Consider the following 24,271-nt stretch of genomic DNA (forward strand, 5'->3'; position numbering starts at 1 on the left):
CTATATTTCAGAAAAGTTATAAGATTGGAACTCATTTGGTACAAGAATCATTTTGTCAGAAAAGTTTTACTTCATTTATTTTATTATTCATAAAATGATAAGCCAAAATCTCTTAAATAGTAAATAACAAATCAAATCAACCTTTATTTTTCAGGATATCATTACAATAGAGTCATATTTAGCTTGCGTTAGTTCTAAATGCTTATTATAGTAAATTCCAACTGGTTAGGTATTAGTTTTAAGCTAATTTGAACCATATGAATATTATATTTTATCATCATTATAATATTTTGCTTAGAAACGTAGTAACTTTTAATTTAATTTATTTTTGTTTTGTTTTAAGATACACAGTGTTCCAAACGACGTGCATGAGAATTTTGGTAAATATAGTAAAAGAACCGTTCTTTTCCCTACATTTCTAAAAGTAATTTTGCAAAATGCAAATTTGTGGAACACATCGTTAAATTGCGTAGTTTGCCTATGATGACAACAAAATCCAGGTCCGTATTTAAAAAAACTTCCCACCAAAATGTGGGGAACTACAAGAATTTGACAACGCTGTAAACCGATTTGTAAAATACTACAAATATAATAAGCGTTGTCCCAATTAGCATTGTTTACCAATTTCAAGATTATCATGGATTGGATGGTCATTTTTGGACACACTCTATAAAAATACAGAATTTTTGAGCACAAAGATTAATAAAATTTTACAGGGTGGTACAGGTTATGAGGAGACTTTCATTAAAAATCTCGTTTTGCAGTTGTTTTTTCATTCATACACTTATACAGGAAGGAGGAAAAAAAGCAAATTAACACTAGTTTAAAAGTTTGTACCTCTAAGCACCATACAAAGTTGTCCAACAATAATACACCAAGATTGGACAATATTTACTACCAGTTAATTAAAATGTATTACGTAGCATTACGTAATCGGTTTTTCTGGTACACGTGTTACCCACGTGACCGTGACCTCATAAACACGCCTCTTGACGTCATAAACCAAGGATTTCCCATCGAATGTTCCCGAATTCTGGAGGTGTGGTCGAGCCTTGTAGACGTTTTCAGGCCAGGACACTGGCGCTCGTCTAATTAACTTTCGAACCGATTCAAACTGGTTTTATTTGGAAATTGTAACACACTGTAACAATAATTACAGATAACACACAAATTAAGCTAGAAGTTAACTAGTTTTGCAATTAAAATTTAACGAAAAAATTCAAACATTGTAGATTTTAAAGCCGCTCCTGAAAATACGTATCGACCAAACCTTTTCCGGTTGAGACAAGCGCAGGAGAAAGCAATTGGAAAGTCTGGATAAGTGAAAATTCGAGTTATAGACAAGTGAAGGTGACCCTGGATTCTCATTGAGTAAGAGAATTTCCGGCCACGCAAATTAAAACAGCTGAGCTCTTTCTATAAATTGTTGTTGTTTAGAAAAAGTTATGATAATAGTTTGGTAGATAATCGTGTATGCGTGCGATATGAAGTGTAAAAACGTTGATTTGAGTCCTTTTGTAACTCCCGAGGTAAGTATCAACATTTGATACTGTTTTTGGATCATTAATCCACTTATATCTGAACAAAGTTTCAAAGTTATTCAACTGAAATCAAAATGTCAGGTCGAGAATAGTGTTGATGGTAGTTTTTTTTTAAATGGGTCACCTTGTATATTCAGAGTCCTCTAGATTGTAATAATAGAGCATTTTATGGATTTATACCAAGTGCTTGTTGTACTAGATGTGATCGTCATATATAAGTTTAAAAAATTGTCCGTTTTGCTGCAGGAAAATTTAAACCTGTAATTTGTTTAAATGGGACATTCTGTTCTGCAAATTTTTATACCGAATGCTTTAAAAGATATGTAAGTAACAACATTAAAAATAACTCAAGTGCACTCTAGGAAGCTTCTTGCAAGTTACAACCAGGAAATAATAATAATGTTCATTTATCAGCAAAGCTACAAACAAATTAATCCAATAAAAAAATTGAAAAGATAAAAGTAATTAACCGGCGAAATACAAATTAAAATAAAGTTATAGTATATAAAGTTAAAGTTCGCATCTTACATATTTTCTTAACAACTGTTTGAATACACTAATGTTATCACAGTCTATAATATCACTGGGTATCTTATTAAATTCATACAATCCCCGATTCAAAACTGAATTTTTGATTTGATCAGTTTTGCACTTGTCAACAAGTATAAAGTCATTTTACAATTTCTAGTATTATATGAATGTACATTGCTAAATTTTTTAACTTTTTCACAGATATAATGAGGCAACCGATTATTCTTAAATTGAAATAAAAAAACGGATACTATATATTTAAAGACATTAAATCTACTATATTTAACATTACATTGCAAAATAGTGCGTAATGCTCTATTTTGAATAATCTGCAATCTATTAATTTTGTAACTCGGTACACTATACAGCAATGTAGAGCAAAATTGCAAGTGTAGTGCAGTTATGCTGTTATACAACAGTTTTTTAGTGTATTTTGACAAGTTTTTTCGTACTCTAGAAATAAATGTCACTTTTTTAGACAATTCTCTCCAGATACAGTCCGCATTAGCATGAAAATTCAGTTCTGAATCTAGCAAGACTTCCAGGTACTTCATTTGCTCAACTTTCATGACTTCTTCATTATCAATTTTTATGCTTAGGTTACTGTAATTAAAATTAATCAGTTTGTCCTTTTTTCCAAATTAACACCATTTCAATTTAGATACATTAACACCTTAAACTATTATTATTAAGCCATACGAACTATCTAAATCATTATTGACTATTTTCTGCATTTTATGTAAATACCTCCCAAGAACGAGAAACGAGTAAGGATTTTGTAAAATTGAAATTTGTAAAATTTGTCGCTAGAATCCAAAAAATAATGGAGATAAAAATTTTCGAAAATTTGGATACAAATTCCAAGAAAAACTGGTTTTCTTTTGCTGTTTTGAATACTCTGTATAGGTCAAATCTTTGTGCTCTTTTACAGGAGGTGAAAGAAGAGTTCAAGACGAATTAGAGCTTTTTACGGTTCCAAAAATTGCGGAAATACAGACTTTTAAAAATTTTGCTTTATTTCAAAAAAAAAGGCAATATAATTATCAAAGTTTGTCATTTTAATACTGTATTTAACAATTTGACTTTGACGCTTGAAAATTTTACCAAATTTTTTTACATTTTACATATAATAACATAAAATATTTTCGATTTTCCACTTTATAGTAACAGTTTTTTTTAACGTGAATTTAGGACCTGGTTTATGGTTTAACCTTCTGAGGTTACATTTAAAAACAAACATTTTTTGGTTCCTGGTTTAAATATACATAGTCACATCTTTGGGACCACTCAGTATCAAAATATTGCCGTACTGCAAACAATTTGCAACAAAAGTGTGTTTCCATTTTAAAAAAACGCAAATTAAATTGGACACGTGACCTGTTCTGTAACAGAGTAACTAAAGACTTAGACCACAAGGTACCTTTTACAAAAAAATGGTCATAATTTAAGAATCACTCGGTATAAGCCAAAAAATAGTAAATTACTTCAATTTTAAAAAGTATGCTTTTTTGTATCTTTAAAATTGTATTTTATCTAATACCAAACCCATTAGATTTCAAGGGAGTATCTCTACATCAGTAATTTAAAATTTTCTGATGATGAGACATACAGGGTGACCTGTTTATTGTCTGTTGGCATTTCAAGGTCTTTGAGAACTTATTGGAGGAAAGAACGTTAAAAATAAAATAATAGCCATAAACCTAAAGCAAAACAATATTCGTAGTTAAAGCAATCTATACAGGGTGTCAGGTGCCAAGATTGTTGTGTTGTTGTTTAAATAAATGAAAATTGTCAAAGAAATCCATAATTTTATGCTAATTTTTAATTATAATACAGTTTATTGATTTATTAGTATTTTAAGTTTTCTTCTTTCATATTATAGTAGTCAATCAAAAAATACTAAAGGTTCAAGACTTAAATATTTTATAAACTAGGTATTTAGAAAGGAATGTTTATTTTATACCATACATTTTTCCTACTGTTTTTTTTTAAGTACCACTTTCCGCACTTTTGTTAGGTAAACAACTATTTTAGTATCCACAATAAGCTTTGAAACTGTTTGTACTAAAAAAAAATTAAATCAGCTGTTATTGACCAATAATCTTTTTATTACAAAACTTAAATCCTTTAAAACAAAACGCTTTAAAATCAAATTTCTAAGAAGTAAACATAGTCTTATTTTTTTATCTTTTATCAGGTTTATCACTTAATCCAAACTAGAAAATTATAAGAAATGTAACGTTAATATGTATTACGTTATTGCACAAACATATTTTTTCTCTGGAACTAATTAGTTTACTTTGAATGTAGTTAAGGATGATAAGAAAGGATTAATAGTATATTATTAACCAAGGTTTAGACAGAAGCTTTTATTGACCGCATGTCAATAAAAGCATGTTAATAAAAGCTGTCTAAACCGTGGATAATATAGCATTTTTTCCACTATTAACAATATTTTTGATGGTCCTTTTATTGAAAATTTAAATTAACATCAAAACAACAACATGAAGGGACAACCCACCGCCCTCTATACTAGAAAGCCTAAACTGTCACTTTTAATGGCGGCGTTAGCGGTTTTCGTTTTATACACAAACGTATGCAGATGCAGTAAGAAATATGTTTTTTTAATTGTTTCGTGTAGTTGAGTGCAAGTTGTGAGTGAAAAATCAAAAAAATGTTCATTTCTGATCCAGATATGTATAGATAGAGCTTTTTTACACAATCAAACAAATTGGTTACATTTGTCCTGGAAAGTACAACACAGAGCAAACTAGTTTAAACACTATTCAGTATAAGAAAATCTGTAAATCCTTGAAACTAGGTAAGCAAAACTGGTAAATGGTTCTTATGTTATTACCAAGAACATTCATTCAAAATTATTTTTGTTGCTCTCACAATGAAGGATGCTTTAAAATGTAACTCACATACTTGTGCATGTAACAAGTACCTAATAAGTTTACTGTACTAGAAAGTACTTGTACCTACCATTGAGTATAGTGTTGGAGTAAAATCATCCCACTTCAAAGTGTTCAACCACTGTTGAGTTAGATCCGGTTTTTTGTAAAGTAAAAACCTGACACGGTTGGGCTTTTTTCTGATTTGCTGTTACAATGTGGCTTGAAAAACTAATGAACGGCAGCAAACAAAAATAACTTCAAATAACCTCAAATTTTGATTTTAAACCGTAAAAATTCATCTAATCCTCAAAAAACTCAATTTCCACAATACAAACTGTCACCACTTTTCTCGCCATATTGGAATTTTTGACAAGCACCTTCTAGGCTTTCTAGTATAGTAGGCGGTGGACAACCTAATTTATCTGTCTCTGTCAAAGTCAAGTATATTTCATATGTCAGATGTCTTAAAGCACATTGACATTATTATTTACCTAGGTCTGGTGTTTGTGCCAGACTAGAACTAGAGATTAGACTCTATTATTGACCTAGGTCAACAATGACCATTAAGGTAGAGAAAACTAATTTCTCAAGTCACTAATCGGTCAATATATTTGTTTATTATGTTACTAGTGGAAAAAATGGTTTAAAAGGATGGGATTTTAACGATTACGGAATAAAAAAAATCCCTAAGTAGTAAGTAAGTATGAAAATAAAGATGTGAAAATAATAGGTTGTGAGTAATGCTCATATTGTTTTTAAGGGGTATTTTCTGATAAACCGATTATAGTTCGAAACTTGGAAACTTAATACTTTCGTTTTTAATTCCTGAAAAATTCATATTTTTCTCCCACTTTGTGAAGGCACTATGAAATGTATTCACTCTAGTTGCATTCAGAATTATAGAGCTCCGCTTCCTGATGATTTAATCATGTCGAAACTAATAAGTATATCAGAAAACGTACTTTTTCTTCTATTGATTCTGAGAATTTCAGTTTTCCTATTTTTTTTGGTGTATTTTTGAACTGACCTTTTCTTTGAATGCAGAAATTGTCGAAATGTTAAAATGGGACCTTGTAGCGTTCGACAAAATACAAATATTTAAAATATTGGATATATGGCAACATCAAAAATGACTGCAGGCGATTTTAGAATCACATGATGCACCAAATGTAGATGAAAATGTTTATAATGGCATATGGCGTGAAATCAAGCGGCCTAAATACTTAAATAGCCTGCCCCGTGTATTTTTTATTTTAAACTTGTTTGATCCATCCGGTATATTCAAGAGTATGCATTTTATACGAGATATTTGATCTAGTGTGTATTACAAAACAAACCATGAAAGATTACACAACTGTGTGGCAGAATTACTTTACACTGCAGACGTGACGTAGCTCATGCCTCACTATTCCTTTTAAGCCTATTAGATCTAGTTCCAGGCCGTAGTATTGTGTTTGGTTTGGCTCATTGATCTTAATTAACTTAACATTGTAATTAATTATTATGTAAATACTACATTATCGTCACTTAATATTATAATCGAAGCAAGCAGCAAATAGACATGTAATCACTTGATGTTAGTTTTGTCGTTGACTAGAGATTTAAAATCTCATTTAGTTCGTGAAACCCTTTGACAGCAATGCATGTTTCAAGAATATCCTTAGTAAACAATATACAATTTTTGATGTTTTATTAGAGTTGTAATCCTTTAAAATTAAACCCTAAATACTATATAATAAAATAATAACTGATATAAATATCCTGCTTGTCTTATAAAGATATTAATCAACATTTATCTTCCATATTGCTACACACCACACCTACTTGTGAACATATAAATTTTGGGAAAAACAATCGGTTTCAATTTTAACGTATTGCGTTTAGTACACCCTTACAATGTGTAACTTTTCACTACTTATTCGTTCCCGTACCCGTACAACGGAGATTCCGTCTCTAAAAGTGACTGAACAGGTGAGTAATAAGAATTTAATGCTACCACGTACAATTGACAGACAATAGTATTTTGTATAACAAGGGTGAATAAGATATGGACAATTCGCCCGAGTTTTACAGGTTATTTTTTCTACGACTAATTTTAATTACTTACTAAATTTCAATAATATAAACACTCAATGTTTGAAACGTTTCCGTGTTTACATTATCACTTTTGACGCAGCCAAAGTTTGACCGGTGTCCCGGATTGTCACCGGTTGACAGCTGATTAACTTCGTCTTTTAGGTTGAAGTGTTGAATGGATTTGATTCATTGTAAATTGTATGTTTGTATCATTTGCTTTATCACATAATAAAGTAGATGTTTTAATTCTTTAATTAAACACTAACTGAAACTTGAACGGCTTTTTCATTGCCTCAAAACATAAGCCAAAATGCAATGTTTTGATGCCAACTGTCAGTGAGGATGACAATCAGAAGACTTATTTTGTTTACGTTCAAGATTAGCTGTAATTGGTCTAGTTCATTCGCACGCTGAAGATTGTCTGTGATTGGTCTATTTCATACCGCACAGTTACGGAAAGTATAGGATTCTGTATTCGTTCATGAACCAATATTCCTGTAGGAGTAGAAAAATTACTTTTTGGATTATTTTTACGGCCCGTATCTCAGATCAATGGGACGTAAATTAAACTACCATAACTTTGGGAGTGGTAACCTTTTTGGAGTGGTGGCCAAATTTTTTAAATGAATTAAACTTAGTTTTTTATGTATTGAATTAGAATACATAGAACTCTTCCTTTTACCTCTCTCATACGCAAATAACTATTTAAAAGTCAACTCTTTTCGATATACCTACTTTTCGACTATGGCGAAAATCAAAGAAAATGGGATATCACCTTTACAACGTAGAAACAACTTCTTACAACAATTTTTAACTTCTTAAGTCTGTCACATTCAAAACACGTCATCCCATTTTACTTTGTTTTTCGCCATATTTTAACTGTATTATTGTTTGCCCCTTAATTGATTTTCTTGAAAGGTTTCTATATCAGTAATTAATCAACTTTTCTGTGGAAAATTTACTGTGCACACTTAATGTTATAACGAGTTTTCCTACACTTTTCCTAGTAAACAAAACATTCATTTATAAGTAAATTGTTGATAAGCAGTATGAATAGTATCTCTACGTTGAGAAATACTATCACTTGGGCAATATTTGTTTTGAAGTAGTGATTCAAAACCGCATAACATGTGAGTTTACACATGAATTGCGCCAGAAAAACTTGTGTGCAAGTAAATTAAATTTGCAAACCATTTTTTATTGTCGCAAGTAAATCTATATGCATGTGTAAACCCTCCTTTAATAAAATATTTTGACAGGATTGCTATTGTCTGATCCGTTAACAAAATCAATAAACGTTTGTGGCAAATGTGAATTTTCTGCAAAAATTTACAAAATCTCCCTACTTGTAGTTTTTCTTATATCGATACATATTTTGTCGTGGTATACACCAAAATACAAAGAAATAAATAGAATAGTAATTTTGAACTATATGCAACTTGAATTTACTAAAACTTTTAGTTATCAAATGAAATAACCAAAAGTTTTTGGTTATCAAGTTTCATTGGTTGAATGCTCACGTGACTATGACGTTTTATGACTTCTGGCCAATGGATGTATCTATTTCTCTGATTACTAGTTGGAGCTTCTCTCTGCGAACAGACCGATTATGCATTTTTCCCTGTTCAGGGCAAATGTAAAAAAACAGCAATCACTGGTTAGGGTGTAAGTTTTTAATAATGACGAGTTTTGCCTGTTAATCCATCATCAGACATCAACCAGTCGACACTGCGTGCTTTTCTCATTCACCATATTGCCAGAAAATATAAATAATTCCATAATATAAGATGCTGGTACAAGAAAAATATTTATAATTTACAGAAGAACAACTTTTATTACAGTAATTAACTGATTCTTTTTGAAGACAATTTTAATTGAAATTGACACGTATTATAAAGCATAGGGGCAATTCACCTTCCCCTTATGTAGACAAAAGCGACGAAATCAATGTATTTTGATTAACTTTGAGTGTTTGTATTCAACAGACTTGACTTGGTCTAACGATGATATTTATATTTTGAAAAGTTACAAAATGTTGCGCAACATACAGAATGAAAAATCAAACTAAATTCGGTCACGTAATGTGTTTTTTTTTTGTGGCTTATTTTAGTTGTCTGTCATCTCTTAAGAAAAAGAATATCTTGTATTTTCCACAAATTCTCAAAACATAAACATGTTACTTTTCCTTTACGAAAAAGTTTTCCGAAACTTTTCCGACCAGAAAAATGTTTGAACAATATCTATTTGACAGCTAAACAACTATGACCGTTGACAGTGATTCACGTGGTGTTATTTCAAAATGTGTCCAACTGTCAAATCACAGATTTCATGATTTCAGCTAAAAACCTAGCTGTTAATTATTACAAATACACAGGCATCAACCGTCAAATTAACTTGATTTTTATACAAATAATGTTTTTATGTAGCATAAACTTTTGACACTTTCTCAAAATTCATTTCCAAAAGTCAGTTTAGGTGTAGTCAATAATAATTCAACTAATTTAAGTTTGTAAAAATTAATCTTTAACGGACCGAAAAGCAAAACAAACAAAAACAACAAATCTTTGCGGTTTTTAACTTCACATACCACCAAATATAAACAAAACTGTTTTACGATTAACTTGGAAGTTTTATTCAATTGCGCAGTAGGCGAATGTCGTGGCGAAAGATGGATGACTTCCGTTTTGGTCGCTGAATGCACAAACGGAGTATATGTTATCTCCTGATACTTGTTCTCAGGGATGTAAAATTTTCCGGAAAAATTGGAAAATCTGAAAATTCAGAAATAATTTAATTTTTACATTTTTGTACTATTAAGTTGAAAGTATTTAGGCAGTTGAGGTTAATTTTGAAAATTAAAAATTTTACTTAAACTTTCTTGACAATTCTAGTTTTTAATTTTTTAAAGTCAAACGGTGCGTGGTACCAAAAGTGTATAGAAGGTAAAAGTTGTATCCCATCGAGGTGCATTTGTGGTGAAAATTTCATACCTCTAACCTGAAACGTTCCTGAGATATTGAATAAAAACGGCAAAAAACGAGAGTCAACTTTGACGCCCTCTACCGGCTAAACGGGACAACATAGTCGTGCCCGCTGAACGTCACGTGATAGCCCCGTTCATTAGCTTTCTTTTGTTATACCATGCGTTTATACAGGGTGTACCGAGTCCGTTTATAAAAGTGCACAAAAATTTCGCTCAAATTGGGAATTTCTGCTTCGAGGAGGGTGGTCAAAGTAAGGCTGCTAGAGCAAAAACAATTGAATATCGATACAAACATTTTACACCAAGTAGGCCTAGAATTTGACGTAGATTCCAAAAATCGAATAAAAAAAGTTTGGTTTGTTGCTCAAATTTGGGACACCCTGTATACTACTAGAAATAAAGTATATGCAAATATCTACAAGATTCATATTTGGTATTTTTTTATAAAATGAAAATTAAACAAGTTACAAAGATGTTAAAAATTTATTGAATCACCCTGTAAACTACTCCGTTGTATTGTCAATAACTCGGGTATTTTGACAATTATAGGGTGACTTAATATATCAATTTGTTGTCCATGATATTCTCTTTTGACCACCCTGTATAGCGTTTTTACCTACAACGTCGAATAAGTGAGTTATTTACTGTTAAAACTGAGTTGTTTGATTTTGACAGTTTTTACTGTGACAGCCCATAACTCTGTTATTTTGACAGATACAGGGTGGTTCAATATACCAATTTGTAGCTCTTGAACTTGTCTTTTGATCACTCTGTATACCATATATAGTAGAAATGTCAGGCTACCGAAAGATTAAAGCTTTTATACCGAAAATGTGTTGTCCAGAATGGATAAATTTATAAATAATATTTTTTTCAAAATTCATTATTTTGAAGTGTTGAGGTTAGGTATACAACATTTTTCAGAAAGTGTCCGGTAATTTTACTGAAAAAAATGAAAAATCTTAAATTTCAACAATAATTCGTTTTATAATTATAATAATTGTAATTGTAAACCAGTATTGATTACAAAACGTTTTCCAACACTAATACAAAATGAAAGCTAAAGCGGTCGATTTAAAGCTGTCACAGCATAGATGACGTTTTTGACAGCTTCTCACGTGACCGGGTCCTTTGCGGGTAGTAACAGGTGTCACGTGACTGACAAACAATATTAAAGTAATTGTGTAAGAGATGGGTAATTAAAATCTTGCTCTTGGTAATCTCTGACGACTCTGACTTTGTTAACCCTAATTTCAATCAATTAAGGTTAGTAGAAACAGACTATTTGCACCAAGGTTTATACGCAAATTACTTTGCGCCTCCTTTTACTACGAAATAATAGACTGACCGTTACTGGTTTGCTTAACATAAATGTACTTTCCCCACTTGATACCATAAAAAAAGCTTCCATTCAAATTCCATCGACCTGGATGGTCTACGCCGTTTGCGGCACGTGTCCGATTGCACAAAATTGAGGAACATAGCACCACAAACCAACGAAATCGCGTGACCTTTACGTGTACCCCTCAAAGAACAACGGCCGGGAAAACCGTAGATGGTCTAGGGGCAAGCGCGCCACACCTCTGCTTCGGACCAATCAGGGGGCTCGGCGTAGGGGCCCGGCATACCCCTCCTACTCCGCGCCTTCAACGTTTATTGAATGGTTTTCACTTCAAACTCAGTCAGTTGTGTTTGGGTTTTTAGTAGTCGGTTTGATTTTGTCCTGTTTAAATTGGAAATAAGTCACTAGTTTTTGGGTGATTGGTCGTTTTTGCCGAAGCTGAATTATGGGTTACAGACGAGGTATTCAAGCGCATCCTTTGGTAAGTTTTTGTTTATTCTTGTAGTTAGTGCTTTAAAAAGCCGGTAGATGTCCAGATCACTTTTTATTATTCTAACAATTATTAAATACTCACTAAATTCGAACTTTAGCCCAGACTGTAACGTCACTTCAGACTGATACTACATAAAATTTAAAAAAAAATTCAGTCAAGTATTTTGCAAATCATAAATCCTCTTATCACCTACATATTATAGATGCGTGCGTACCTATTATGAATTGTGTGTTATTTTTGCCAACACGTAAACCTACTTACGCTTTAAACTTTACAGTGAATGATGAAATTTTCCGCTTTGTTTCGTAGTTGGTCGACCACCGATAGTGGAATGTGTCTACTACGTCTTTTTTGCGTTAGCAAATTCCTAGGTAAATCACAGTTAAATTAAAAAGCACCAACAGTCGCAGTCAATCCGGCCAGACTCTTTGTTAGTAGGCCGTAAAAATACCTTTTTGCAACGTCTCCTTAAAGCCTTTCTTATCTGAAAGTCAAGTATTTGCTAATTATTGTTCGTGTGTTCGTTCGATTTGCTTGGTCATGTATGAACGAATATTGTTTGAACAGGTTACGATTGAAGCACCTAGGAAATATGTAATCTCATAGGTGAAAAGTTAAAAAATTGAGTAAAGTTGCAAATAAATGATGAAAGTCCCAAAAATTTGTATAAAAACATGGTTAAGGTAATAAAACCTAATAAATGTGTTTCTACCTTGAAAGTGAACATACTAGTCACGTGGTAACTGTAAGGTTTGTTCCGCTTATTGAAAAGAAGAACAACCGAACACCCTCCTGACAAAACACAAATCAATATGGCTGAATCTCAAGCCGGTGTTTTTTGTTTGAGAGTTTTGAATAGTTATTACTGTTTTAACAAAGTTTTGAGGTAATGAGGACGAGCGTGTTTTAATTTGAGAGTTTTTAAGTTGGAAGTTTTTAGGTTTGATTGCGTTTCTGCAGTCTAACCTCAAAAACACTTGGCGTGGGCACAACAAACGAAATCTAGAACTCGCGGCACATTGAGAAAATAGAACAGGAGGTAACAATAACCCAGTTTGTCTTTAATAATATAACTACTGTATTCTCAAAAAGGAGAAAATATTTAAAAATTTTTTTGATTGGACTTTACAGCTGCTTATTAGACTAGGTCCCACTATTGTAACTATCAAACCAGTAAAATATGTATGGAATAACAGAAAATGTAAAAAAGAGATACTTCTTGGGCCAACTCACCAACAGAACTTGATCACCTTTGTTAACTTTAAACAAAAATCATACTCAACAAACTTTTCCTGTAAGTACAACAAAAAATATGACTTTGACCTCACAATCACGGCTCTCTGACAGTGCCAACCGGATATCTTTTTTTATTTATATTAAACCAAGAGAGATAGACCCACATTAATTATCTTTGACATCCACCATTACCGACAGAACTAACTGTCACTGTCATCATTATCAAAGGTGTCTGTGATTTCGGGTTTCGCGTATACAAGCACAGCCCTTCTATACTAGAAAGCCTAAATATGTCACTCTTAATGCTGGAGTTAGCGGTTTTCCTTTTATACACAAATTTATGCAGATGCAGTAAGAAATATATTTTTTTATCATTTCGTGTAGTTGAATGCAAGTTGTAAGTGAAAAATCAAAGAAAATTTCTTCCTGATCCAGATATTGATAGGTTACGGTTTTTTTTCTTTTTATACCACCGCCTACTATACTAGAAAGCCTAGAAGGTGCCTGTCAAAAATTCCAATATGGCGGAAATAGTGGTGACAGTTTGCGTTTGTTTGTATTGTGGAAATTGAGTTTTTTGAGGATTAGATGAGTTTTTACGATTTAAAATCAAAACTTGGGGTTATTTGCGTAAGTTATTTTTGTTTGCTGCCGTTCATAAGTTTTTCAAGCCACATTGTAACAGCAATTCAGGAAAAAGCCCAACCGTGTCAGTTTTTTACTTTACAAAAAACAGGATCTAACTCAACAGTGGTGGAACACTTTGAAGTGGGATGATTTTACTCCAACACTATACTTAATGGTAGGTACAAGAGCTTTCTACTACAGTAAACTTATTAGGTACTTGTTACATGCACAGGTATGTGAGTTACATTTTAAACCATCCTTCAATGTGAGAGCAACAAAAATAATTTTGAATGAATGTTCTTGGTAATAACATAAGAACCATTTACCAGTTTTGCTTACCCAGTTTCAAGGATTTACAGATTTTCTTACATTGTACAGGGTGCTGCATTTTCGATGGTTTTACGGGGTACAGAGAAAACGGTAATAGATAGAAAAAAAGTAGCATACGTGTTCCGATCTCATTTTCTGAGCTGAGATGATTGGCGAAGAGTGGGCTGCGCAAACTTCTTTCGTTTCAAAGATACGGGGGGTTTTTGTAAATTGGTCATTTTGGAACCTCCTCTGTATTTCATTTGCTATTAAAGTTATCAAAAAAGGAAAAACGGTTTCCGGTAGAAGTTTTGACGTAGAATCCAATGGCGTAGTCAGTTTTTTTCTATTACGTTTAGTTTCTGACATATGACACTAAGTTATATTTTTTTTAATGGAACACCCTATATATTTTTAGGTCATTTAATTCTGTTGATTTTTACTATTTCAACGGTGTATTAAAACATATAAGTTTGTAAACGTTAATCTTCGTAATTAGAAAAAAAGCGTTTCCTTAATAAAAAAGTGCTAAATAATATGTATAAAAATACCCACAGTCGAAAACAAATTTGGCTATATTCATATTAACATGTTACATGTCGTTTATAAACAGTTTTTTTAACTTCTACCTTAAAAATAGTAGAAAATAGAAATGGCCACTTTTCTTATTAAAGTGACGGTAGAACTGTTTGTAACTTAGATTTTTAATAAGATTTATTAAAAATATTTAATTTCCTGTTGTGTTAGCTTATACGATTTCCGATTTTGTTTGGTATTTTAGATATTGGTTATTTTTTAGCTTAGCAAAGGTCCTTTTTTTAAAATAACAGGATTAACCTCTACAAACTTATATGTTGTAATACACCGTTGAAAAGGTAAAAATAAACAGAATTAAATGAACTAAAAATATATAGGGTGTTCCATTTAAAAAAATATAACTTAGTGTCATATGTCAGAAACTAAACGTAATAGAAAAAAACTGGCTACGCCATTGGATTCTACGTCAAAACTTCTACCGGAAACCGTTTTTCCTTTTTTGATAACTTTAATAGCAAATGAAATACAGAGGATGTTCCAAAATGACCAATTTTCAAAAACCCCCCGTATCTTTGAAACAAAAGAAGTTTGCGCAGCCCACTCTTCGCCAGTCATCTCAGCTCAGAAAATGAGATCGGAACACGTATGCTACTTTTTTTCTATCTATTACCGTTTTCTCTATACCCCGTAAAACCATCGAAAATGCAGCACCCTGTACAGTGTTTAAACTCGTTTGCTGTTTGTTGTACTTTCCAGGACAAATGTTCTAACCAATTTGTTTAGGCTGGACTTGATTGTGTATAAAAGCTCTATCTATTCATATCTGGATCAGGAATGAACCTTTTTTTGATTTTTCACTCACAACTTGCAATCAACTACACGAAACAATAAAAAAAACATATTTTTTACTGCATCTGCATACGTTTGTGTATAAAACGAAAACCGCTAACGCCGCCATTAAAAGTGACATTTTTGGTTTCTAGTATAGAGGGCGGTGTTTATACACATGCAATCAAGTTCAGCCAAAACTCCTTGAAGCAAGGGTAAGCAAAACTGGTAAGTGGGCCTTATGTTATTACCAAGACCATTCTTTAAAAATTATTTTGTTTTTTTTTGCTCTCAAAATGCAGGCTGCCTTAAAATGTAACTCATACTTTTGTATGTAATAATAACATCATTCCACTTCAACCACTGATGAATTCAAACCGGGTTTTTTGTAAAGTGAAACTCTGACACTCTTCAGCTTTTTCCTGAATTGCTGTTACAATGTGGCTTGAAAAACTTATGAACAGAATAGTCAACAAAAATGACTTTGGCAAGTAACCTAAAGTTTTGACTTTAAATCGCAAAATTCATCTAAATCTAAAAAAATTCAATTTTCACAATACAAACCAATGCATACTGTCACCACTATTTCGGCCATATTGGATTTTTTGACAAGCACCGCCTAGGTTTTCTAGTAAAGGAGGAGGTGATACAAGTGACAATTATTAGTTTTACTTCAAACTTCTCAGGGTTATAAACATTTATTAACTTAGGTAAGTAACCTGAAGTTGCGACTTTAAGGAATGCACACATTGACGCGAATTGATTCGCCGCGATAACGAAGCGAATATTTCGCGACACAGGCGGTAGAGAAATTCGTCTCTCCTATCACATTTGCGCGAATATTTCGCGACACGTAGGAAGTCAAAATTTGTGGGTACACTTGCGCAAAAATTTCATAAGACATATTTTTTTATTGATTATATAGAAAGATGGATTCTTCAAGCTCTGAAGAAGAAGCAATAGTATTATTGGCTGCTTTAGAAGATGAGGAAGGTGAAAAGTAAGGCATTCTAACAATTTTTTATTAAATATAATTATGTGGGAACTTTAAATTCAGTAGCGCCTTAACATTTACAGGACAGGAAAATGTTTAACGTCAATTGAGTAATAAAAAGTAACATTTTCTGCTAAAGTTGGTGTTTTTTTTTTAGAAAAAAGCTCTGGACACACGATATAAATTTGGAAAGAAAAGAAAAAGGCGAATTTCATACACTCATGCCACAACTGCGACTAGATAAAAAGCGTTTTTATAAATATTTCAGAATGGACATTGCTTGTTTTGATGAAATATTAAATCTAATTAAAGATGACATCGAAAAACGATATACCAATTTACGAGAACACTACCAATTTACGAGAAGACTTGAATCGGATATTTCTTCACAAACTCTATTATCATTTCAGTTGAAGCCATCTTTGATTCGCAACGAAAACGACAGAAAACGCGGCTTGTCGCGAAAGAAATAAAATTCGCTGGAGTTTCGTTGTCGCCAGGCGAAATTTTCGCGCCAGTTTGTTGTTCCTCGTTATACGCCAAAGACTTTGAGTCGACGAATATTTCGCGAGGCGAAAATTTCGCCGTCGCACCGAATTATTCGCGCCAGTGTGTGCATTCCTTTAAACCGCAAAAATTCATCTAATCCTCAAAAAAAAAACAATTTCTACAATCTACAATACAAACAAATGCATGTCACCAGTGTCACCATTATTTCGGCCATATTGGAATTTGTGACAAACACATTCTAGGCTTTCTAGTATAGGAGGCGATAATACAAGTGACTATTAGTTTTCTTCAAACTTTTCAGGATTATAAACATTTATTCTGCTTTATTTGGGTTATTGATTTTAAACTGTTTTGAATATGGGTTTGGACCATTTGCACGACAATTTCTATATCGTCCTGGAAATTAAAACACAGCAATTACTTATCCTATCCATGCAGATAGCCCAAAACAGTTCCTGAATGTTTCAGAACCATTTATCCCGAACAAAGCAATTGACTACAGTCGACTGAAAAATTTTGTAATCAACTCAAATATTAATCAATCAACGATTAATAATCTCAATTTTTTATCTCAAATTATTTCCATTATTCATTGAGAAAGCATGAATGACTTCTTGGGGCCTAGCAAACTGACACATGCAATTTTTGTAGTAATATACAGAAAAACAAAGTAAATAGGTAGAACGTGTACATTTTTAAAAGCACGTGCCAACATAAACAACAAGCAAACATTGCTTGCATGCATCAAGCTGATTTGACGATTGCGTTGGTAGTAATAAGCGCTATTGCCAAGTTTTTATAGCGTTCCTTTCAAACATTGTTAGTTATATTCCAATTTGTGAAACGCATTTTAAATAGTTTTATGTTGACTATACTCTGACAACAATGCTATTTTTTGCTTTCACTTCATCCTCGATATGGACGTATGTCTAATATGATTTTTTGATTTTTTACCAAATGTCAAACTTTCAAAATGTCAACTGTCATTCACTGAATCATATTCTAATGTCGTTGTAGGTGGCAGGTTGCCATATTCACTCTACTTTACAATACCTTTAACCCAGACATATTCTGCAGCTTCTTAGTTTTTAGGTCTGCAATCTTTCGAATTGAAGAGTCTCTAATTACGTCACGGATAATCGTGCCAGGCTCATTTTAACCTTTTATTTATGCCGTGTATTAAATTTATATTTTGAACCTTAAACTCCACTATAGTAGACAACGTCATTATGGTGTTTATAGTTTTTCTGTTTGTTGCCTTATACAGGGAAGGCCACTATAAGGATCTTAAAAACGTTTAGAGATATAGATTTGGGTAAATTAGAATACGTCGAAATTTTGGTTGAGATATTATGAAAAAAGTGATTTTTTTTGATTTTAGGTTTTATTTGACCTAGACCAAAACTAATGACACTTCTCCACAGCAACTTTTAAAGCTCTTCAAAGTGGTTTTATCAGTTTTCAATTCCGACAATTTGTCTTTGTGGAACCATCATCAACCTATTTTTTTTTAAATGCTGAAGAAGAGCAGAACCAATACTATTGACAAATGGAGCAAAACTTTCATAACTGTAACGTTGTAATTTGACAGTTTATCCCAGGGAAGTCCATCTGTCTTTCTACTAAGACAGATTGTGAAGTTTGGTCCCATCTTACTCCCCTCTCATCTTACCGTTAATTTCGTATGGATAATTTGAATTTTTCCACATAAGGTTCTGTTTAATCTTAATGATTTTATGAAACCTACTGCATGACGAATAGAGGTAAAAACCTCTAGAGCAATACTTATGCATTGAAATATAAAATTTCCTACAGAATAGGGATATAATTTTCGATTCAACCTGGTTAAATTTTTAGTCGCACTATCTAAAAATATGAAAGCGAATTATTGGCAAAATCGTTTACATATACATAATAAGTGTAGAATTTGACCTCGCGCAATTGACGTAACAGAACGTGACGTAGATTCAGCGCGCCGCGGTTTTCAGATAATTTTTATGATCTTTTTTGCTGCCAAATGATCATAGACACACGTTTATCAGAAAATCTTACTGGCATCAAACTTACGCAAATACGTCTCGATTCATCAGCATTCCGCTCGTAAATACTCATTGGTGATAGCTGATGCCCTTGAGAGAAAATTTGTTAAAGGTAATGGTGATTTGAACGAAAAAAGGCGCGGACTTCTTGTCAATGCTTTATTAAGTTTTTTTTGTGGTTTTAATTACCATATTAATTAAATGCACATTGACGTTTAGAAAAGTAAAAGTGTGTGGGTAACGTGTAGAGAACTTGAATAAGATTCAAGATCAAGACTATCAAGTAGGTCAATATTATTAAAGTACGATTGGCTTGTATATAAACTGGAAGGTCAGCAATGATTTAAGGAAGTTTATTGTTGATTCTTAAATTTTTTCCGGGACCTAAATAAGTTAGGAACATTCACTTTACAAGAATGAGTTTTAATTTCTTTCTGTTTTTACGAGAAACTAGTAGTTTATAGAAACAGAGAGTCAGATCTATTTATTTCTGAGCCATCTGGCAGTTTTGTTATGCTAGTCAAAACCTTCAGATCAAATTAACTGATTCATCACAGTTCTTCTTGAATTTTGTGGTAATTCGAGACCTTAAAAGGGTTGTTTCCAAATCCCTTCACAAGTGGTATCATCCTATAAAGTACAGGATGCGGAATGACACACAGTCTTCTCTACTATCCTCCACTAGAAGATGATACTTGTGAAGAGATTTGGAGAGGAAACAACCCTTTTAAGGTCTCGAATTACTATAAAAACAAACAAGAACTGTGTACAGTGTGCGGAATGAATTCTTACATCTCCACTGCGAGACAATGAACTTCAGTTCAAAAAATTTTATAAAGTTTTAAAAATTCAACGTAACCTTTTCAGAGAACATTTATCAGGCTAAATTGACGAAAGTAATGCTAGAAGTCTTAATGACTTTCGTGTTAATTTTAGTGCTTGTAAGTTTCCAAAATTAGTTTTATGGAAGTTATATTTAGCTTTCTTTAAATTTGGAACTGTCGTAAAATCAAGGTTAATTTAGGCCTACGATTCAAGGATATTACCTTTGAAATTCGATAACAATTCTCAATGTCTTCCATATTGAACGAAAGTTAATTTTGAGAAGAGATCTATTAAGGCGAATTTTACTAGAATTAGAACAAAATAATGATGACAGATCATATTTTAATATATTCGTTACGTTTCGAGCCTGAAGATTTTTGGATATGAAACCATTTTTGGATTGCACCCGTCTATTTCTAGGATTTCTGTGACATGACATTATTGATCATACTTTTATATTAAAAGACTCTGATCCAGTATATCACTATAAATTCCAAAGCTGATGAATCTTATTTTTCTGGAAAAAATTAGGTTAGTCGATTGAGAGCTTTATGGGATTTGGCAATCCCAAAGACAGGAACAAATACGAATTTGTTAATCCAATATTTGTATTTTATCAGTTTTCAATCCCCTTCAGACATTTTGGATTATCATTTTTTAGGCGAGGATTAAATTGTTTGTTTAGTGTATTATTCATAATAATTGCAGCCTAAAGATATATGAAAATTGTGAAATTTGTAATCCGAGTGTTTATTTAAAGCACATCATATAATAAATAATATTTTACTGCTTGCTTCTATCAGAATGACTGATCTTTTTTGAAACTGTTACTGATTGCATTTCAATGATTCGTTCCATTTACGCTCCAATAATCATAATAATTATGATACTTCACTTATAAAAAAAACTCTTTTGTTGTAGTTTTGTAGAATTCGCACGTTTCCAAGTTGTTTGGCTGATATTCGTCTTTAAAGAAGTAAACAATGTATACTAACAACAATAATAATTTTGAATTTTCTTTTGACTTAAGTAAATTTTATATTTTTGGATATTAAAGGAATTACAAAGTGAGTGAAAGTTATGTAAATATTGATTCAACTCTACCATAAAAAAGTGTATGTAAATCATCATTTGGTCCTTTTGAATTGTGTTATTCTGACGTAACGTATCTGTCTACGTTTTATACAGGATGGAGCTAACATACTGACAATTTGTTGAAAATTATTACAAAATTCCAATTTTAGAGTATATTTTAAAATACGAGATATTGAAGTTAATTCAATGGTTTATAAAATTTTGATCAGAAAAAAAAGACAAAAGAGATACTTCCACTTTTCTTAGGTTAGCACAGAGTGACTTTTTGACTATCCTGTATGATTTTTGTGAGACTGTAATATCATTGGCATTAAAGTATCTTCTTCATCAGTCCCTTCAAGACTATAATATTGAATATTTTGGCTACATTTCTTTAATGAGGATTATTTACTAGAAATAGCACAATTTTTTACTCTTTTTACTTCTTAAATTTGTGGATTGCAAATAATCACGCAGAGCTTTGTTCAGAAATAACTCTCTAACTAATTACGTTCGTAATTCAACAATCATGTGATCAACATATTTAAAAAACGAATCGATGTCACGTGATAAACTGTCAAATTACTTCATGGAATGTGCACCTTAAAAAGAGTCACGTGATTTAGTGTATCAGTTTAAAAAAAAAATAACGGTTCCGGTTTCGGTTTGGCAGAATTCAACCCGTTCCGGTTTCTCTTCCAGGCCTTGTTTAAAACTAAAAAACGGTCACGTAACCCTTCAGGATTTTGTTTTGATGTTAAAAAAAAATCAAGTAATCTTTAAAAATAAATTTAATGATTGAAAATCGTCACGTGGTTAATTTCAATGTGAAAAAAGTCACGTGACTTTAAAAATATCTGTTTAAAGTGAAAAACGGTTACGTGACCCCTCAAATAAAAATTTGACATTTGACACTGTTACGTGACATTATGAATTTCATTTTTAATCTTAAAAAAATGTCACGTGACTTAAAAAAATATCAGTTTAAACTTAAAATCGGTCACGTGACCGTTAGGTTAGGTTAGGTTAGGTTAGGACCGTTAAAAATAAATTTGATTCTTGAACATCGTCACGTGACCGTTTTCACCTTAAAGCCTCTCACGTGACTTTACAAAAACATCAGTTTAAACTTAGAAGCGGTCACGTGATCATTCAAATAATATTTTGACATTTAGAATTTAGAACAGTCACATAAAAAGAGTCACGTGACTACAAATATCAGCTTAAACTGAGGCTTAAATGTGACAGTTGGTCAAATTATGGTTTTGGCAAATTACGTCATCGTGACGTCAAAAACATCATTCCTCAAAATGATATTTTGAGATTTAAAAACAGTCACGTCACCTTAAACTCTCTTTTGTCGTGAAAAAAGACTCACGTGACCTCTCAAATTAAATTAGGGGCCTCCTTAAGAAGTTAGAAGGCAAAAACTGACTTGTTTTTAAACTAACTTCATTTTGACTGAGCTCCGTTATTTGAGGAGTTACAAAAAAATGTAGATTAGGAGAATTGCAGGAAATTTTATCCTCTAGAAGATTGTATCAAGGTGATATTGCATTTAAGGGCCTTCTTAAGGAGTTACAAGGCAAAAAGTGACAGGGTGCACCTTGTTTCACCCCTTGTATTATATCAATTTTTTTACATCCCCATGAGAAATATTATTTAGATGGCTTATTGCAGTTTCGTTTCCTCTTAAGTACGTGTTTTTCCACTTTATACCTTCAAAAATTTGACGCAGGGTGCATTTAGTACTACTAGCACCCCCCTAAATCCGGCACTTACTGCGCCTCTTAGTCCAGAACTACTGATATTTAAGATGCTGCAAGTATATAGTTTCTTATTTACACTGCAATGTGATACAACTATCGCTGTTTTACTCAGTATACATATACAAAAAAAACTGCGGTTCTTAACAAAGCAATTATGATAAACGTTGGGAATTACTGGTACTAAATTGCCCTATAACAAATAGATAACAATAAATGTGTCCAATTACATAGTTAATTAATGTGAAAGGTGTTATACCGGATATCTCTGGACAGGAACATCTAATGAAATGACACCTGTTATTAATGAGGTGCTTAAAAGTAGCCGGTTTGGAATTACCAGGTACAGGTTAGACGGTGGTACAGGTAAAGTCAAAATTTTACCCTTTGAGAATGACGTCAAGCAGGTGAAAAAACACAACGTATGTCTAGAATTAGATCACAAATTTTAACCTACAAATGCTTTGAAAAATTAGTGCGTTCAGAAGTGACTGATGATCAAGTGCCTTGAAAATCACATGATCATGAGAGTTTCAGATTAATCATCATTCATTCAGTGAATAGGTGTGCTTGCAGTCACTTAAAGATCTCTTCTACTAATAATAACATAATATATTATTTATGTTCATTGATTTTGTGCTGTGTTATTGTGCTTTGCACAATAAGGCAAAAATAGTAATTTGACATACCAACATTATCAACTTCTTTGTTTTTCATTCGGCATAGGGTAGCAGTACTCACTTTTAAAGCCTGTGATGCTCTATCATACACATTGGAATAATCAGTTGGGATGACATCTGGAAACTGTTTCTTATTGTACTCCAAAAAAAGCAGCACATTTAGAATTAGCATTTGGGCTTGCTCATTGTAGGGTAGCGTTTTCATACCTTTGATATTTGTTTATATCAAAGTGACAGTAAATGTCAACGTTTTTAATTTGACAGGATGACAAAATTAACAACGTGCCTTTTTTGCTAAAATTTTATATTTCATATGTTTGATATGCGAAAAACAAAGATGTAAAAAGATGACGTCATTCTCAAAAGGTAAAAATCCAACTATACTCCCGCTTATCTCAGAAAAAAATCCTAAATAAACGGCGTTAAATCTGGAAATCCAAGTGGCCACTCAATTCTTTCAATACACTGCGAGGTTGTGATATTTGTCACAAAAACCGTTTTATTATCTTCAGGACCAAATTTTGTTTCAGGAAATTGTATTTATTATTAGCAGATTTGCATTACATTAAGGTGTCCTATTTACCGGTGTAATCGCTTAACCTTTGATACAGTTGTTAATTTTTTCACCGTTACTTTATTAATTAATTCTATTGTTTCCTATATAGTGTTTAATTGTTTTTTATAGGACAACCTCCAGGATTTTTTACGACATTTTAAAAATTGTCAAGAAACTAGAAATTACAAACTATAGTAGACATTAAACTGAAAAGTTTTGTTTCAACATTGTTTTATAATATAGTTGTCCTTACTGTCGCGCATAATTATCATAATCAATTCTTAATTTTATATGCGCACAAGTTTATTGTATAAATATCTCGGCCGATTACTTAGCCTAGACAAGTCCATCACGTGATGTGACGCACCTATCGTATTTACCTTTGCGGTTACATGCAAACTTTTACGGTTCGTATTTGTTGAAACGT

General features: G+C 32.3%; 1 protein-coding gene and 2 long non-coding RNA genes across 9 annotated transcripts in view; 1 reads left to right on the forward strand and 2 right to left on the reverse strand.

Annotated features, from left to right (window-relative positions):
- The window catches only part of Hex-A (Hexokinase A), a 55,696-nt gene that overhangs the window by 13,702 nt on the left and 17,723 nt on the right, over positions 1-24,271 (forward strand). The window contains exon 1 of one of the 7 annotated variants that reach the window (XM_081996223.1): positions 1,390-1,529. The exons of 4 other annotated variants lie outside the window; for them this stretch is intronic. In XM_081996223.1, the coding sequence (XP_081852349.1) occupies positions 1,485-1,529 (45 nt within the window). In that variant the 5' untranslated portion in view covers positions 1,390-1,484. Of the gene's footprint in view, positions 1-1,389; positions 1,530-6,778; positions 6,941-11,684; positions 11,852-24,271 lie in introns of those variants that run through there. 2 more of the 7 variants (XM_081996222.1, XM_081996224.1) reach the window with 2 other exon arrangements.
- On the reverse strand, positions 757-13,203 carry LOC145740645 (uncharacterized). Its single transcript, XR_014181496.1, has 2 exons — positions 13,080-13,203; positions 757-1,141 (listed from the first exon to the last, which is right to left on the reverse strand). It is a non-coding gene; the product is annotated as an uncharacterized LOC145740645 (long non-coding RNA).
- Positions 12,124-12,448, reverse strand: LOC145740647 (uncharacterized). Its single transcript, XR_014181498.1, has 2 exons — positions 12,315-12,448; positions 12,124-12,230 (listed from the first exon to the last, which is right to left on the reverse strand). It is a non-coding gene; the product is annotated as an uncharacterized LOC145740647 (long non-coding RNA).

Source organism: Ips typographus, linkage group LG2 (assembly GCF_016097725.1).
Source record: "Ips typographus isolate SLU linkage group LG2, UJ_Ityp_2.0, whole genome shotgun sequence".
In the NCBI taxonomy this organism is placed as follows: Eukaryota; Metazoa; Arthropoda; class Insecta; order Coleoptera; family Curculionidae; genus Ips; species Ips typographus.